Source organism: Octodon degus, unplaced genomic scaffold (genome assembly GCF_000260255.1).
Source record: "Octodon degus isolate 3935 unplaced genomic scaffold, OctDeg1.0 scaffold00086, whole genome shotgun sequence".
In the NCBI taxonomy this organism is placed as follows: domain Eukaryota; kingdom Metazoa; phylum Chordata; class Mammalia; order Rodentia; family Octodontidae; genus Octodon; species Octodon degus.
The window spans coordinates 4,073,181-4,090,424 of record NW_004524662.1 but is presented as its reverse complement, the minus strand read 5'-3'; the positions used below and the strand labels follow the sequence as shown (position 1 = coordinate 4,090,424).

Here is a 17,244-nt window from a genome sequence, read left to right as displayed (position 1 = left end):
CAGGCTGGCCTTGAACTCACTTTGTAGCCCAGGCTGGCCTTGAACTAGCAATAATCCTCCTGTTTCAACCTCCCAAGGGCTGGGATGCATTTCTGAACTATTGTTATGTGGCCAGGAAGAGGAGTGATTTTGCTTTGTGATTAGAAAAAGGTATGAAAAATATACAAAAAGTTTGAAAAAACAATCACTATAAAAATTTGATATTTTCCACATTCATGCCTGACAAAGATAAAGAGATTTTTTCTTCTAGTTTTTTAAAAACATACAGGACAAGAAAAACCCAGTAACATTTTAATGTAGTTATAGAAGATCAACAAAGTGTGACATCACAATATTTCCCTCAATGACTTTAGGGATAAAAATAATTTCCCTTCAGTATCAGTCTGTCACAGACAGTACATTTGAGAAAACATAGTTATGAAATTTATGAATCAATTATGGTACACCAAAATCTTTTACATCTACTTAAATATTATCACAGTATATTAGTATAAATCATGAAGTGAGTTTTAGATTACCTTGAATCAAATTAAGAATAAAATATAGAAAAGTTTATATTTTTTTGTTCAGGATTGAAGCCAGGGCTTTGAAAAATGCTAAACATGCAGTCTACTATTGAGGTTTATCTCAAGCCTCCCAAAATACTATTTTTCTATACTATGCCACTGAATGGGAGTATAGGGCCAGGGAGATAGCTCAATAGAATAAGCGCCTGCCTGGCGAATGCAAGGTCCTGAGTTCAATCTCCAGTAAAAAAAAAAAAAAAAAAAAAAAAAGAGGTATATATAGGGATGGCTAGAGAGACTATAATCATGATGCTGGCATTTTCTTTAAAACTTACTTTCAAATTACTGCACTGGTACTGATTAGTATTATTTTATACACATACCATATCTATATGATATCTAAAGTTGATTCTCAAGTTGAAACTATGAATTCAACTCCTTAATATGTCAAACAAATTTTATCATGTTTAAAAAAAATGAACCCAATAAACTTTATACTATTATAAGATTTTTGCAAACTAGAAGTCAGGTATAAACTGCTATTATATGGATTATTCATTTCTTCTTTTCCCTCTAGCTTATAATGTAAGAGAACATTCTGTACATATGGCATAGGATATTCCAGGGAAGGCAAGATTTGAAATAAATGGAAGAAAAACCTAATTCAGGTACTATGATGTCTTTGCTACTGCAGAAGTATTATTTCATTTTTATTTTATTGTGTTAAATGGAGAGTCTCTGTGATAAACACTGTTATAACTATTAACATCTACAAAAAACATACATAAATGTATTGAGTAATACTGCAACCATTATTTACAGGCAAAAGTACTCTAGAATGCATGTCTTGAATGGATCCTAAGGCAAAAATGATTTTTAAAAACTGAAAAAAATTAATAGCACAATGTTAAGGTTTATGTTCAAATTTATATTTTTATTATTATTTAAAAGTCTTAAATAAGACCATTAATAACACTTAAATAACTAGTAATAAAGATACAAATCTTGTTTTAAACTTACAGAATAAATCAGTAAGAACACTAATACAGTAAAAATGAAGCCAACAGAGCCTTGACTTGGTTGCTGTAGTATCCCTTACTTAATGTCTCAGAATGTAAAAATGTAACTTATTTCCCATACTGTTTAGCTGGTAAGTGCAAGATAATATGCAAAACAGGAAGAGAACGTTTAGATAACAAATATGAAAGGCCCCAGATGGTAAATAATCACAACATTAAAAATGAACAGCTTTTATAAAACTAAGGGGAAAAGTTTAAATCTTATTCAAAACAAGTGATGTATTTTCAAATGTACTTTTCAATTGTGAAACTTATGACTTGGTAAGTATTAGTCATATTTATTTTAATATAGTCTGGCATTTAATCAGAATTCATTACTGTTAAACAATGAATTGCCAAGTGTATTTAGTTTCTTTTTGCTGTTCCTAAGTTTATTTTCACTGTCTTTCACTCTCATTCTTAAGACCAAGCTGTTTTAGATGGTGTCAATCCATTAAAGCAAATCTCACATTTCATCTTATTTTCAAAAGGTTCAAGCTACTCTGATGTGATTTTTCTCTTTGCTAGATCTTTTAATTAACTGAAAGGGATCTAAGATTTTTGGGAAAAATATTTTTTTAAAGGCAAATTAATGACAGGAATGGAACCTTTAATTGTATTAACTAAACTGCAACAGAATTACAGTAATTTCTTTCCCAGATAAAGTTATTTAAGTTGTGCCTTTAAACTTATTTAATATAAAGAAAAATTATTTAACATAAAGAGAATTTGAAGGTTTACGATGATTAAGTTCATACAGTCTTTTTCCCGCTTCTCTCTGAATACTATGACAATAGTCATCTTTATATTTCAGGTGCCTAGAACAGTGCAGGGCACAGAGAGTAACCTATTAGTGAGTTAAGATATTCACTAACAATGCAACACATTACAAAATACAAAGACATACCACTTCAGCTCAATATTACTATTCTTTCATGCTGAGAAACAAACAAACAATAATGGGTCAATATAACAAAGTGTAACTAGTTCCAGTCAAGGGGTTCTATTATTAGTTATTTTAATTACCAAACCATGTTAGTGTTTCATGCAGACCTGGGTTAGTATAATTCTAAAAAAAATTTTAGTGACAATTTCTGAAATGTTTAGTATGAACCAGGGCAGTGTTAAGTTTGCTTACTGTCTGAGTTATAAGCTTAGAGTTTGCTAATTTGAAAAAAGGAAATGGGAGAAGAACAGAGGGATATCTTGGTTGACACTTTGTCTTACCTTCAGATAAACAGAACTGATATTTAATGATCTAAAGAGGGAAAATAAATGAAACAATCATAAGGAGTGCAAGATATTACAGAATAGGAAGGCCATGAATCATTTATTTTCTTAATGATTTCTTTAAAATTAGTTAATTATATTAATGCAGTACCCTCTTAATCTTTAAATATTATAACATAATTAACTACATTAATTAGTTTTAAATGTAGACTAGCTTTTTAGAGAGGGAGAAAGAGAAGGAGGGAGGGGAGAGGGACGAGAGAATGGAGAGAGAGAGAGAGAGAGAGAGAGAGAGAGAGAGAGAGAGAGAGAGAGAGAATGAATATTCTTGGCCATAAAATTTGATCTTCTAAAGTTGAGTGTGCATACTCAACTTGTGTTTCTTTTTCAGATACTTCAGTAATGATCCCATGAGACACAGGGTCATTATTGGTTCAGATGAAATGTGATGCATGCATTTTTATGAAGACTGTTGACTTTTTAAGGAACTATGTTTAGGTAAAAGAAAACACAAATCAAATTTACAGGCCAAATTCAAGTAGTATTTATATTTCAGTCATCATAATTTTATTCAAGCAAGTGTTTAGAACAAAAGGGTACTGCATTTCAAGTTTCAATCACAAGTAACTAATACTTGTTTTCTTTTATCTTACCGCTATCAGATGGTAAATGATGGTAAGGAGCTGGAGAAAAAACCTGTGCTGCAAAATCTTCAAATGTTGTTGGTTCTAAATGGTGCTGGACAATTGTTTGCAGGTAACGTGCTCTTTCCTCATAGCTGATTTTCTTCTGTTAAGGATGAACTTAAATGCAACTTACATTGGCATGGAACAGATCTCAGCAAAATGGAATATTATGGTTGCTAGAACATTACTTCTTATCCATTCACTAATCATTCTTACATATGATTGAAAGTATTCTTACATATGATTGAAATGCTTTTTGACAGAAGTTTACTCATAATACTATAAATGATAGCTTTTAACAGGGAGGCATTTATTAGAAAATAATTATAATATTAAACTCTTGAAAGAACCGTTTGCTTGAGAAAGGACTCAATAGCTAGCGGGTCAGCCTAGGCTCCTCTCGTTAATCAGCTTCCATAGGCAGATTTACTCTCAAAGCCACAAGATAAATACGAGGCTGCTTAAAATACTATATCCAAAATTCTGTATTTTTCATTTGTAAAGATTTATTGTGTAAAATTCCTGTATATCTTCTTCGCTTTCTAAAAATCCCTGCATTTTCTCAATTGTTCTCATTTTGAATGGTAGACTACTGTTGCTATAATCCTCGAATAACTCCATGTGGTTAAGATAAATGCATAGCTGAATCTGTATGTCAGGAAAAAATACCCAGTGAATTATAACACTGAAACAAGCAAGAATATTTGCAAAGAGTCCACAGGACTCCTAAATACTGTCTAACAAAGCATCTACAGGGCACTGACACTGACAGAAAAATACTGTACTTCCTTTTCACCACATTTTCTTCTGATATTATTGATAAGCAACCAGTACGTTGAAGTGTTGCTTTTGAACAACCCACTCCAGGCTTCCTGTTTCAGCAGGTCTGATTGTGCTGTTAGCACAGAGAGGGCGAGAAAGAGAGAGAATATTTCTGTTGTTCAAGAAAGCAACTATGGAAATGGCTGTCAAAATGTAGAGCAGCAGGCAGCAACATACAATTATCAGGAAAAACTCACACGCTGGCTTCGTGTCATATAGTTCCTGAACTGAGAAATCAGTTAACCGTTCTTCTACAACTTTTAAAAGTTTTCCTGCTGTACTCAGTGTGCTATGTTGACATTTAAATAAGAATAAAAATGCACACAACGTTTAAATAAGGATAATAAAAAAGTCTATTGGTTCTTCCTTTTGTCACTGATTTTTTTTTCTAAAACCCATTTTAGTATTTCCTCCTCAAAGTTCACTTTTAGAATACTGCCATTTAATTATTATAGTCTATTACAGAGATTGTACATTAAGTCTACAACCCAGATGAAAAATAATATGAGAGGATGACAATTTGAACTGTTAATTGGAGATATTTTGCAGTTATGGGCATTTATAAAAGCTAGTTGATTAAGAGGGAAACGTTAAAGGTAACACTATGGCATATTCTTTATAAAGTTGCCTTTGATTTTATCTTTTGTGCTTTAAATAGTTTTTGTATTCTTTTTGTATTATAATTTATTTCATGCATGAAATATTGAGCAACCTGAATTCCAATTCTGTACAATTCATTATTTTCAATTCTATACACTGGGGTTAAACTTCAAAAGAATTTTACTTTTGAAATGGGTAGCAACAGAACAAGATGTTACATTAAAGTTATTGGTGATAAGGATTTTATAGAAGGATAACAGTCATTTTTGAGTCCATTTAACATAGGAAAGTAATATACCACTATTTTAAAGGAGGTATATGGTTATAAACGGAAGAGGATGAAACTGATGGTTCAATCTAAATAATACCACATATCTCACAACTTGTTGGAAAGTACTTTTTTCATTGGGGGAGATTCACAGCTGCCGAATTTTCTACAGTTAATAGAGTCCTTTGATTCACAGCAGTGCCCCTTGTACAAAAAATACTGGCCTTTGTGTATTACCAGAAACTAATTTTCTATTTGGCTGAAAAGGGAAAAATGGGGTTATTGCTTCTCCCTCCTACAGAGCTTTTCATTATGCCTGATGCACTCAACTTCTAAGCTCTTCTGAGAAAAAAAAAAATAACTGAAGAGGCAAGAGGTAGAAAAATGAGCTTGTTAGCACATTAGAAGTGAAGTATCTTGGTGGGCCCTAGAAATTCCCAGTGGTGTGTTAACTTATCACTCTATGCATGCTGGCACTGATAGTCTCCCAATTGATCACTCTCTTTTCGCACCAAAGGTGCTGCCAGGAAGCAAAGGCTGAAGGCCCACAGGAGAACAGTCTGCTATCAAAACAAGCTGTTTTTAAAAGTCTGCTTGAATGGGTAAAATGCTTCATGAAAAGTAGGGTGGAGACACCTAACTGCTTCGAAAATGCTCTACTTTCAGAGGCCTATAAATGAAATATTTTATTTTATCTTATATTTAGATTTTACACAAAAAATTAGGCAGAAAGGAATGTTAATATTTAAAACAAGGACACTTCCAGTGTAGAAAATTTATGAATTCAGGAAAATGAATATGTAAATGAAACATTTGGGAAGAGTAATTTTACTTTGTAATATAAAAGGTTTGTAAAACTAAGAAACCCTAATAGCTTCACAAAACTAAGTAATCCAGATACATAACTTTTATTTCACATAAAACAAAGTATTTAATAAAATCACAATAAACCCCATTAGTGACTTATTTCTTACATGATTTTTAAAAAATCTAAGAGGCAGAGGTAAGGGAAATAGTCACGGTTGAACTGAAAATGAAAAACTGGTCCCATCACATATTAGCACAGGCTAACTAACAGCTGATGTTCCTGTAGGGACTGACTTTAGAGCACTGTTGGCCTGGTACATAACTGACACTCACCTCTGAAAAGCTAAGTGTTCATTATAATTTCTTAAGTTTGATATAGTCAGCAAAAACTAACCCTACACACAGTATATGTACCTTTACCATTTTTTTTAAGCTTCAGAAAACATATACTAAAGAGAGAGAATAAACTCTAAGTATTTAAGCCACAGTCCTAGGTCACAACAAGGTACTTTTGTAATTGTAATGATTACAAACTTCCAAACAGAGGCTGTTAGCACCTACAATTGTAACTAGAATTTAAAGCAGTTAATTCCTACATCGCCTTATAATAGGTTAGATGTTTACTCTTTACTTAAAAGGTAGCACTCTAGGGAAGTTATTAGTGCCTATAAATCGAGTGGAATACACAAGCCTGACGGCTAGCAATAAGAAGACAACGCAAGCTGTATTCCAGCTGTGAGTGAGTGTTGCCAGCAGCATTAAATCAGACAACTGAATGGTAAGATGATAAAAAAGAGAAGGTAAAGTACCCAAATATTCAAAGCAAAAATTTTAAATACAGATTTAAGTTGAATTGAGATTGTTTCTGTTATAAACGTAGAATTCAATCTAAATTTAGCTATGAAAACATTTGATGAGGGAGACTTTTAGCTGGTAGGAATCTTTAATACAGAACTAGCCAATCAAAGGAAATAACACACAGGTGCTGCAATCACAGCAATATAATTATCCACTAATCCTCCTTCCTCCTTTCTGCAAGAGCAGAAAAGGGGAAGGACTATTACTATTCTAAAAATAATGAAGAAAACGAAACATTCTCTGCAACAGAGAAATAGTTTAAATCTAATCTTCATTAATATTAACAGTACTACACATTTTAAGTAAGTTTTTAATTTGAAACTTCAAGAGCAGCTGTTAAGGAACCGGGTTCAATTTCAGGCTGGTCCTGGAAAGGTAAGTATGGATTCTCTTTGCCACGGTTTATCCATATGTTAAGTGGGGATGCCACCAACTGCTCTGATTTATTTCACTGGAGGGCTAAAGAGAAAGGATATAAATCCAGGGTAACGCAAATGTGCCCCTCCGGATGTGCTGAAAATAGTTTATTTTGATGCTTGGCTCCCATCTTTGTAAACGGGGTGCTGTCTCTGGGACAGTTTTCAATGGCAGATAAAGGAATAAATTCATGTGCAAGAAGGCTTTTGATAATACTGGCAATATTTCTAGTTTGTGTTGCCTACACAGGGACCTTAGATTTTTTTCTTATGCAAAGAAACGGATTTCTCTTGAGGAACAGGCACTACAGAAACATGAGCAGTACCAGGCTAACATTTATGGGGAAGACACACAGAGATTTGCTTCTCAAGAAGCAACAACTCTCGTTCTTCAGCGTTCTAATCTGATTCTCAACTGCTTTTAATTTTAGAAATAGGAACACTTCTGAGTTTTATGATCACCAATTCCATGAACACCCCAGTACCTTGTATACTTAGCTCAAATGTGATGTGTAACTAGACTGAAATGTAATTTTTGTGTTGTATGTATATATACAATTTATACACAAGAATGAATATGCAGTATAATTTTCACTAGAAGGAATTACGAAAATTACAGGCAGCTATCAAGAATCTACATCATTATTTTACTATTCAGATTAATGCTTTATTTCTTAAACAGGAGAAAAACTATTGGTTCTTTTAAAGAAAAAGAATGAAATGTTTCTGTCTGTGCTTGGTAGCAGTCACAGGGATTTAAGACCTCCACTAAAATACTAAATTTAGTAAGCACCTGCTGTAAACCTACATACTTTGATACTTCTGTGGCTTCTTTGCAGTTTTAGAATGTAGGAATACTGTGTCTTTTCTTCTGTATAGAAGATAGGAAGAGTGAGATTTTTTGAGTTTGTAGTTCAGCCTGGTCCTCAGTTCTCACTATGTACCCCTGGCTAGCCTTGCATTCAGGTGATCCTCCTGACTCAGCCTCCCAAGTACTGGTATTACAGGTGTGTTCCACCATGAATGGCAGGAAGAATATAAAATAGTAAAAATTTAGGAATTTTCATTACTGATTTATATTAGTAAGCTATATAATCTGTGGAGGTGTTAAAGAAACAGATAAAATACATGGTCTCTGCTTCTATGATAGTCTCTCTACAAGTCTAACTACAAAATGGACAACTAAAATTTAATATAAACAGAATTACTGGATTACTAGTTTCTAAAGTACAATAAGAAACTGTAGACTATTGGGAGAACAAGCATGAGGACAGAGGTGCTCTGGAGCTGGGATGGGAAAACTATCAGGGCCAGTTTTAAGATACTTTATTAACAAGAAAAAGTTTGATTCCACATAACCCTTTGATCTTGCTGACTTTTTAAAATAAGTGAATAAGGTGCAATGTATAAATATGTAAGGTATAACATGAGAAAAGTGATAATTCTTTAGATATTTATACCTGATTAAAGAAAAAGTTTACATGTTAAAATTAGAACTCACAATTCAGCACTGAACATTTTCCCTTCACTGAAAAATTTTTAATTTTTTTTTTTTTTTTTTTTTGATACAAAGTCTTGCTCTGTAGTTCGGTCTCATAGTGCTCTTCCTGTCTTAGCTCCCCTAGTGCTGGGAATATAGACGTGCGCCACCACACCTGGGTTCCAGGGCCGGCATGGCACACGGTACCTGGGATCAAACTTGGGTCCTTGTGCTTGCCAGGCAGGCACTTATGCCGTGACCTATCTCTTTAGGCCAACAATTTTTTAAAATATTAAAACATTTTCATAAATTCTACAATGATATTGAGACCATGAAGTTTTTTTTTTGTTTTTTTGTTTTTTTTTTTTTTACACTAAGAGCCATCCAGAGAAGGGAGAAGAATCTTTGAGAAAATCTATAATCTATATAGAAAAACATCAAATGAAGAGTAATCTTAAGCCATTTTAGCCATATTTATGAAACTGCTCTGTATATAATAAAGGTAATATCCTCAAAAAAATTTAGAAAAACTTAAATATAGATGTTCAACTTCCAATGGTGACACCTTTTGATAAATCTGTTTTAATGTTGAAAATGCATTTAAGTCACCCAGCCTACAGAACAGTGTACCCTAGTGCGACTGCACACTGTAGCGTCTGGGATGTTTACCTAATGATCACTTGGCTGTTGGGGAGTTGCCCAAGACTGCAACAGTGCGGTATATCCCTGGTGCACTGCTCACTCAGGAAATGACCAAAAATTAAGTATGGCTCCTACTGAATGTGTATTGCTCTCACACGACATAAAGCTGAAATATAAATCAAAACATTTCAAATTGGGGATTGGGTGTATTTAAGTTTTAGAAAAGGCTATACTGAGAAGGACTGAATGAAGACAAGGCACCATTTGAGAATATTTAGGGCAGTATAAACTAGAAGGCTGTATCTATTGACATTACTTTCACAAAACTTAGAGAAGCCAGGAAGATGTTTATTCAGCAATAAGCCTTGTCTCAAAGAAGAGTACAGAAGTATGCTGGGAAAAACAAAACTGCTGATGGATAGAGTTGAGACTACAACCTTGATCTTTTAACAGCCCAGTGCTCTTCTACATCCAACGTTCTACATGTTGCGGGGAGGAAAATGCTGTATTAGCATGTTTGCTATTTCTAAGATGGTCAAACAATGACTACTAGTTTGAATTCTAAGACTCTAGTTTTGAAAAATGTTCTCATTGCCATATATATTATAATTTATTTACTATAGTAAGTCTCGGTATGTTCTAAAATAAAAGATGTTCTAAAACAAGTCATTTAACGTTTCAGTTTTAAAAGACTTGCAATATCTTTAAATAATCTGAGGCAATATCTTTGCACATTTTCATTAATGAAAAAAAAATAAGTATTTTACTGAGATCTATGGGTGGATACATTTTCCAAGTAAGGATCTGATGCTATTATTAGTTGTAAAGTAGCAGATTTTTCTGAAACATAGCCTATGAACCAGTACACATTGTTCATTTATAGGATAAAAGTAAACTATACTGCTTATTTTACAAAGCAAGTTCTGGAAAATTAATGATTTGGCAAGAGGACGAATTTCTTTTCTACTATTACTAATTTATTCAAGAAACATGGAATCTAGCTCATGTGCAACAAAAATAAAATTCTCCTAAATGAACAGCATGAACCTTGACATAATATTGTTTACTTATATCATATTAATAGAAATTTTTCTGAAAGTCTGCAACAGGTTATGACAAATTATCTATTTTTCTGCCTTATATTAATGAAATTCTTTAGTAGCTGATACTATCTACACTATGAAGGAAAAGCTGTGATTTGTCAGAGCAGACAAAGCTGGGCTTTAATCCATCCTTTTAACCATATTGCCAAGTCTATATTGTTTTCACTGCGTCTCAATTAGGACACAGGCAGGACACCTGGTACTTCTTTATCTGAGTCCCATGGGCTGCCAGATGACTCAAAATCCATAACAGGTGCTAAGGCAGTGTGAGGATACCCCTATTATTGAAAGCTGGAGTTGAATAAAATTTGTACCATATATAATTGCTCATAAATCAGTCAATTACTAAATGACATTAAAAAGTTGATAAGCCATTTCTCCAAAGTTCATGTAAATACATTTTTACATGATTCTATTCAAGATTAACCTTAAATTGGCTTAACATTTTAAACCTACATGAGGTTCTAAAAGTCTGTCTTGGTTTAATAATCTAACAATCACCGGTGATTTCCAGAGGCCCTAATATGATTATAAAATGTATATGTATCTGTCCTACTTCCATGAAGGTTGAATGAAGCAAAACATCTAAAAGAAAAAACTAAGTTTTCTAGATTTCAAATGTAAAGAAACCACAGTTTTGTACATTCATTCATTCTAGATAAGACCTGTTTGAAAAAATGTCATTAATGTGGCCTTGGTACATAAATGCTTCAAAATCACTAGTATTACATTAGAAGTTTTTAAAACAGGAGATACAGAAAGAATCAGAAACAATCACTTTGTGTGTTCCTTTTAGGAACAAAAATTTCGTAACATTAAAGTTGAGGAAATAAAGACATTGGTTTGAATACTAAACTTAGACTGCGTAAGATGAATGTGAAAAGGAAAGAAATAACCAAACAAGTGAGATTTTACAGTGTACAATTACTTAAGTATTATCTCTACCTAAATGTGCACTAACTTAATTAAGATTTTGTTTAAATGCTGTAATTATTGAGAATACAAAAAAAGTGATTTTATTACCATAGTAAGTAGAAACAAAGCACTGCAAACTGTCATTTAAGACAGTGTCATAGAATCTATGATAAGGAGTATATTGGCTTAAACTAATGCACTATATGCCTCCAGGGAATGATAGGCTTAGACACTGGACTTTAACATCAGAATCTATCCATTAATCTTGACTTAAATATAATCTATTCTGCAGTAAAAGGAAGAATGGGCATTCAATGAATTACTGTGTTGGAAATACTGCAGTGATGTATTTACTAAAATCACTTTAGGGGACATGAGGAGATGGAATACCAGTAAATTTTACAGATTTACCAATTTTACAAAACATGCATTTGACTTTCCCCAAACTTAGCAAGAACATCTCATTTATTAAAAATAGATTTAAAAAAGTATTCTTAAAGTCTTTTCCTGATCTTATGTAAATACAAGGTGCATAAATTACAACATTGCAATATAATTTAGTCAAGTTAATATCAGCTGGAAAAAATCATCTGTGGAAGTATACTGTAGGGAAGTATACTGTAAGAATCCCTGGAGGCTGAAAATAAGCCCTAATTAAAAAAACGGTAGATCATTGTTTCTTTGCATCAGAATGACCAACTGCTTGCTGACAGGACTAAGGAACAAAATGGGAGGGCCAATGGAGGAGTGCTTATATAAATATCAAGATGTACAGTACTTCATCAAACAAACAAAACCCCTCTCATTTTAAAAGAATATCCCACACTGGACATAATGCAATGAGCTAACTATGTATGGCTAAAATGCATCAGTTACTCATTTAAATGATAAAGTATATTTAACCTTAAGATGTACTAATTTATCTCTAGTGCATTATTTTAGCATTTGCAACTGTTACACAAAGTCAATTTATGTTTCTATACTAATTTAGCTAATATATATTCAGATGCCACTTGGGAATCCTAAATGTAAAGGAAATTAAACCCATTTTATAATCTTATTTGATATGTGAATTATGGGGCTTTAATCTGCTTCCTCTTATTTCAAATTTTTCACCTCAACATAAAGAGTATCATAAAGCAAACTCACATTTTCTGCTATAATCTAGTGGCTGAAAATAGATAATGGCATGTTAACAAGGGATTACTACAGGTGGTTGCTTAAATATATTCATTTCCTTTCTTTTTGATGGTAGTTATGTGCTAAATAAAAGTCAACACTCCTATAAAGAAAGTAAATGTAGAAACATCAGTTCTACAACAGCTATTTTTGTTCCTTCTCTTTTGTGAACAGCAATTAGTAAAGCAACCCCTTCCCCTCCTCCCTATCTGTCAAGCTGTTGAGAGCAGTTTGCAACTTGACAATGGTACCATTGTGAATGCTCTCTGGGCTTCCTTCCCACAGAGAGTTAAATGGGCAGTTCCTGCTGCCCATGATTGGTGTCCAGTGAAATAATACTCAAGAGCCAGGTTTTATCAGCTTCACGCCAAAGAAGTGAAGCCAGGGAACCCAAGCCTTCATATCATGCTGGACCATATGCCAACCCTGATGGCCCTAAAGGTTTATCACTGAGAATCAGGATCCATCCTGTCCCTTGTGAAATTTCACTTCACATACCTTATGTGAAATGCAAAGCGTCGCTAAAAACCGAACCTTTACAATTGGCATGAACAGATGGACGGTAACAGTGGTTTGGCAAGCAAAAGTTAAGATTTAAATAGCCTGTGTTTTAGGGTTTGAGAGGAAGAGCAGTTAGAAGAAAATGTGATCTATGACCCACAGTTTAATTTTAATTCTATTATTGAGTTACTAAACATCCAATATAAAACTCTTATGCTTAGTAAAATTAAAGATTAAAAGCATTGTAATTCCTATGTCAAACAAGTTAAAAGACTGACTTAAGCCTTATATCCTTCATTTTTTGCTCTGAAATTCCCAAGTAGCACCTGAATCTGGTTAATTTGTATTTAAACACAGACTACGATAAAATTTGCATAGTATGTACTAGGTAGGTGTGCTGAATAATAATGTGAGCATACCAATGTGCCTTCATCATTAACAAAGCACTGGATATTAAAAAATCTCCACTTTTGGATAGGTGAGAAGTCAAACATGGAAGCAGAGAACCATCAAGTTTGGTTGTTTTTAGAGACTAGCTTGCCCAATCCTCATGGCATTCTTTATCTTCCTTCTGGCGTGATGTGATATGTGTGTGACCCAACTGTCTGTCTACATTGGCATATGTGGACCATATTGTCACACTTGATTTGACAAAACAGTAAGAGGGTGGTAATACTTCCTTTTCCTTTGGTATGTTGTTTTTTGTTTTTTTTTTTTTTGCTATGAAGCCCAATGTACTATAAAATAGGATAGAAGTACTTTATTTATCAAAACGTGTTAAAGGATAATAACGGACAAAAGCAGCATAATAAAGAAAAGCATCTTTTAGGAAAAGTGTAAAAGATTGTTAGACAGGAGTCTACTGTGAATGTATTATAAAAAATGTAAATTCTTAAATGGTCCTTTAAAGATGACAAATATTTTTAAAGTAGAAAATATATGTAAATATTATCAAACATCTACCCAGGTGTGGTTGCATAGCCCTGTAATCTTAAGCATCGTGAGAGGTGAAACGGATTGAGAATTTCAGCCCAGCATGTACAACATTGTGACTTAATAAGACTATATGAAAAATAAAAATGATTTGGGAATGTGGCTTAGTGTAAAGGTTTGTCAAGTATCACAAACAAAGCAGAACAACCTAATATTTAGAGACCTTAGTCTCATTCAGAAAAAAATAATACTGGCTACTACTCTTATTAGCCATTCTACAAAAATAATACTTGGTTTGGGTTTTCCTAAAAAATAAAAATAAAAATGACTAATTCAAACTAGTAACACGATCAACATATCTAAGATTGTATCACTTTAGATACAAGCTACTATATTATTGTTGAAGCACTAGAAAATCAAGTTTACATTGCTTTTCTTTCTGCTTGATACAGTACCTGGTTTTGATCTCTTAGTCTTCATTTGCCACTATTCTTCCATCTGCTTTATATCACTCAGTAGTGTGAATTCCATACCCCTAAGCCTGCCTCCACACTTTTTGTGGTTCTGGGGGTAAAATGAACTCAGTATCTCACAAATGCTAGGCAAGTGCTTTACCAATGAACCAAGCAACTAAGCAACCAAGCTTCTTAGCCCCTCCTTGAATTTCTTGACCATATATTTTAAAGCCTCCACGCCCATTTCCCATCACTGAAAAACTTCCCTGAGCCTGTGTGTCTCATAAGGCCCCATGTGTCTTTGAAGTAGTTACCAGAATAGTCTTGATTGGTAAAACCATTTCTAATTCTCCACTTGTTTCCTATCTGGCCCCATATAACATTAATTGCCTTCACTACTTTACTTTGTACATATCATTATTGCTGGGCTCTCATTAGTATATACTTTATTTATCCACTCACAGGGCTCTCGTCTGCCACAAGACTATAAACTGCTTAAAAGCACCAATTCTTTGCTTGCTTGATTTCTCTTTCTTTTCTTTCTATAGTCTCACTACACAGATCAGACTCTAGTGATCCTACTGTTTTCAGCCTCTTTAAGTGTTGGGATTACAGGTGTGAGCCACCAGACCCAGTCTAGCACTGATTTTTTGTATCCTTAGCTTTTTTCTTCACAATGCCTCCCATTTAAGAGGTAGACAATAAATATCTGGTAAATCAATGCTGCAAAATTGTTTAGAAATATTGCTAAACTTGAGTTTCATTAGCATATTAAGTTACTGGTAGAGAATAAAAACTGGAATATGCCTATAATTAAAATCAGGGACGTGGAGATAGCTCAGTGGTCTAAGTGCCTGTCTGGCAAGCACAAAGACCTGGGTTCAATCCCTGGTAGCACATGCTGTGCTGGCCCTACCCAGCCGGCCACCAAGACTGGGTATGGTGGCACACACCTGTAATCCCAGCACTGGGGAGGCTGAAACAGGAGGAATACAATAAGTCCGAGCTGCGTAGTGAAATCCTGTCCCAAATACATAAAATTAAAAAAACAACATTTAGGTTGGATATGTAGCTCAGTGGTAGTTACCTTGAACACACAAGGCCCTGGATTTGATCCCCAGCACCACAAACCAAACAAACTAAACCTGAAAAAAATCCAATATTTAGAGAAGTAGAAGTTGACTACATAATGGAGCCACTTTTTGTGAGCCACTACAGTTTAAATATAAGGAAATTATCACTGACCTATATTAGTAAATCTTTAAAAAAAATTCTCTCTAAAGAACCTTATGAGACAATGTTATTTTATTATTTTTTTTGGCAGAACTGGGGATTGAACTCAGCCCTTGCACTTCTAAGGGAAGTGCTTATTCTACTGAGCCATCTCCCTGTCCCAACAAAGTTATTTTTAGACATGTTGGTTCAATTCCATAGAATATACTTTATTATCATTCCAAATTTATCACATACTTAAGAGATTTATACTTACTGCCTTTACATCTTTTAGAGAACAGTCAGATTTGCTACATCAAAGCAACACTATTAACATGCATAGAACTGCCAATTATTGAATAGAATAGCTGAACAAATTAAAACTGATACAGTAAAGAATATCTCTGTCCTTCGAAGATAATATGCACTATAATAACCACTGTTAATTTCCTATCATCTTGTTTTGACATTGTTTCATTTTTGTTTTTAAAATTCTTTCATTCTCTTTAAAATTAAAAAAGAATATCCCAGTTATTATAGAATTGCTACACAAGTGTAGGGCTCATATACATAATTACTCTACATAAACAGAGTATGAGGCATGGTAGCACAATACAGGCCAATGGATTAAGTACGGAAAAAGTGCTTTAAAAGTACTACCCAAGTACTTTGTAATGCTCCACACATTCCCATTAGAGATGTTAAGTACATAAGAATGTTTGCCTACTCTTGGAGCAGCCCTATAATAAGTATTAATTAGCTGCACGTATTTCAAAGACCACAGAACCTGGATGACTTACTGAGATATTTGTTCAAAAAATTACCTTATCTTCTTTTGAAGTATAAAAAGGCATAATTACAGATCTTAAGGCATTTAACAACTTACCAGTTTGTCCATGAAGTAGAACATTCTCAAAAAAGAAGAATAAGTGACACAAATAATGAGTTCCTAGTAGTATTAATGTAATTGATAAAACTCAATTACCTTTGAAGATGATACACAGTGTAATAACTATTGCTACTTTACTTTTGTGATGGGATTAAAATTTTTTTTTCATTAAAAGTTTAAGCAGCAAAACTGGAGACCTCACCTGCCTCTTGACTCCCAGATGGTCCCTGGTGCTCTCCTATGGCTACCACCTTCTTTGCCGCATAACAAGAAGTCTGAGTTTTCAGGGTTACTACTGCACACAGCCTCCTAGAAGGGACACCAACCTGCATCCTTCCTAAGACATCTATCACTGTCTCAAGTCAGAGGTGTTCAAGCTAATTTTTCTCCCTAACAGATATTTCATCTCCACCGACTACTGATTTCTGAAGATAATCCTCATTCAACTATAATGTCCTCTAATAAAAATATACTGATTACATTCTCTTAATGAATAGAGGGATCTGTTCGAATAGTGTTTGTAAATAGGATATCATGTCTGTATCTTGTACAGCAATTTACCTAGGAAGAATGTATGCAAAGTGTTAATTATTGAAACTGTCCCACCAATTTGGTTTGAAACTGTCTCACTGCTATTTGTTTCTCAATAAAATTACGGGAAAAAAAGACAGATATGAAAAAATA

General features: G+C 33.7%; 1 protein-coding gene across 8 annotated transcripts in view; it reads right to left on the bottom strand.

Annotated features, from left to right (window-relative positions):
• The window catches only part of Ralgapa1 (Ral GTPase activating protein catalytic alpha subunit 1), a 263,481-nt gene that overhangs the window by 8,107 nt on the left and 238,130 nt on the right, over positions 1 to 17,244 (bottom strand). For 4 of the 8 annotated variants that reach the window (XM_023721851.1, XM_023721856.1, XM_023721858.1 and 1 more), the window contains one exon: positions 3,448 to 3,572. In XM_023721851.1, coding sequence (XP_023577619.1) covers positions 3,448 to 3,572 — 125 coding nt within the window. Of the gene's footprint in view, positions 1 to 2,791; positions 2,823 to 3,447; positions 3,573 to 17,244 lie in introns of all 8 variants that reach the window. The other 4 variants (XM_023721854.1, XM_023721855.1, XM_023721859.1 and 1 more) reach the window with 2 other exon arrangements.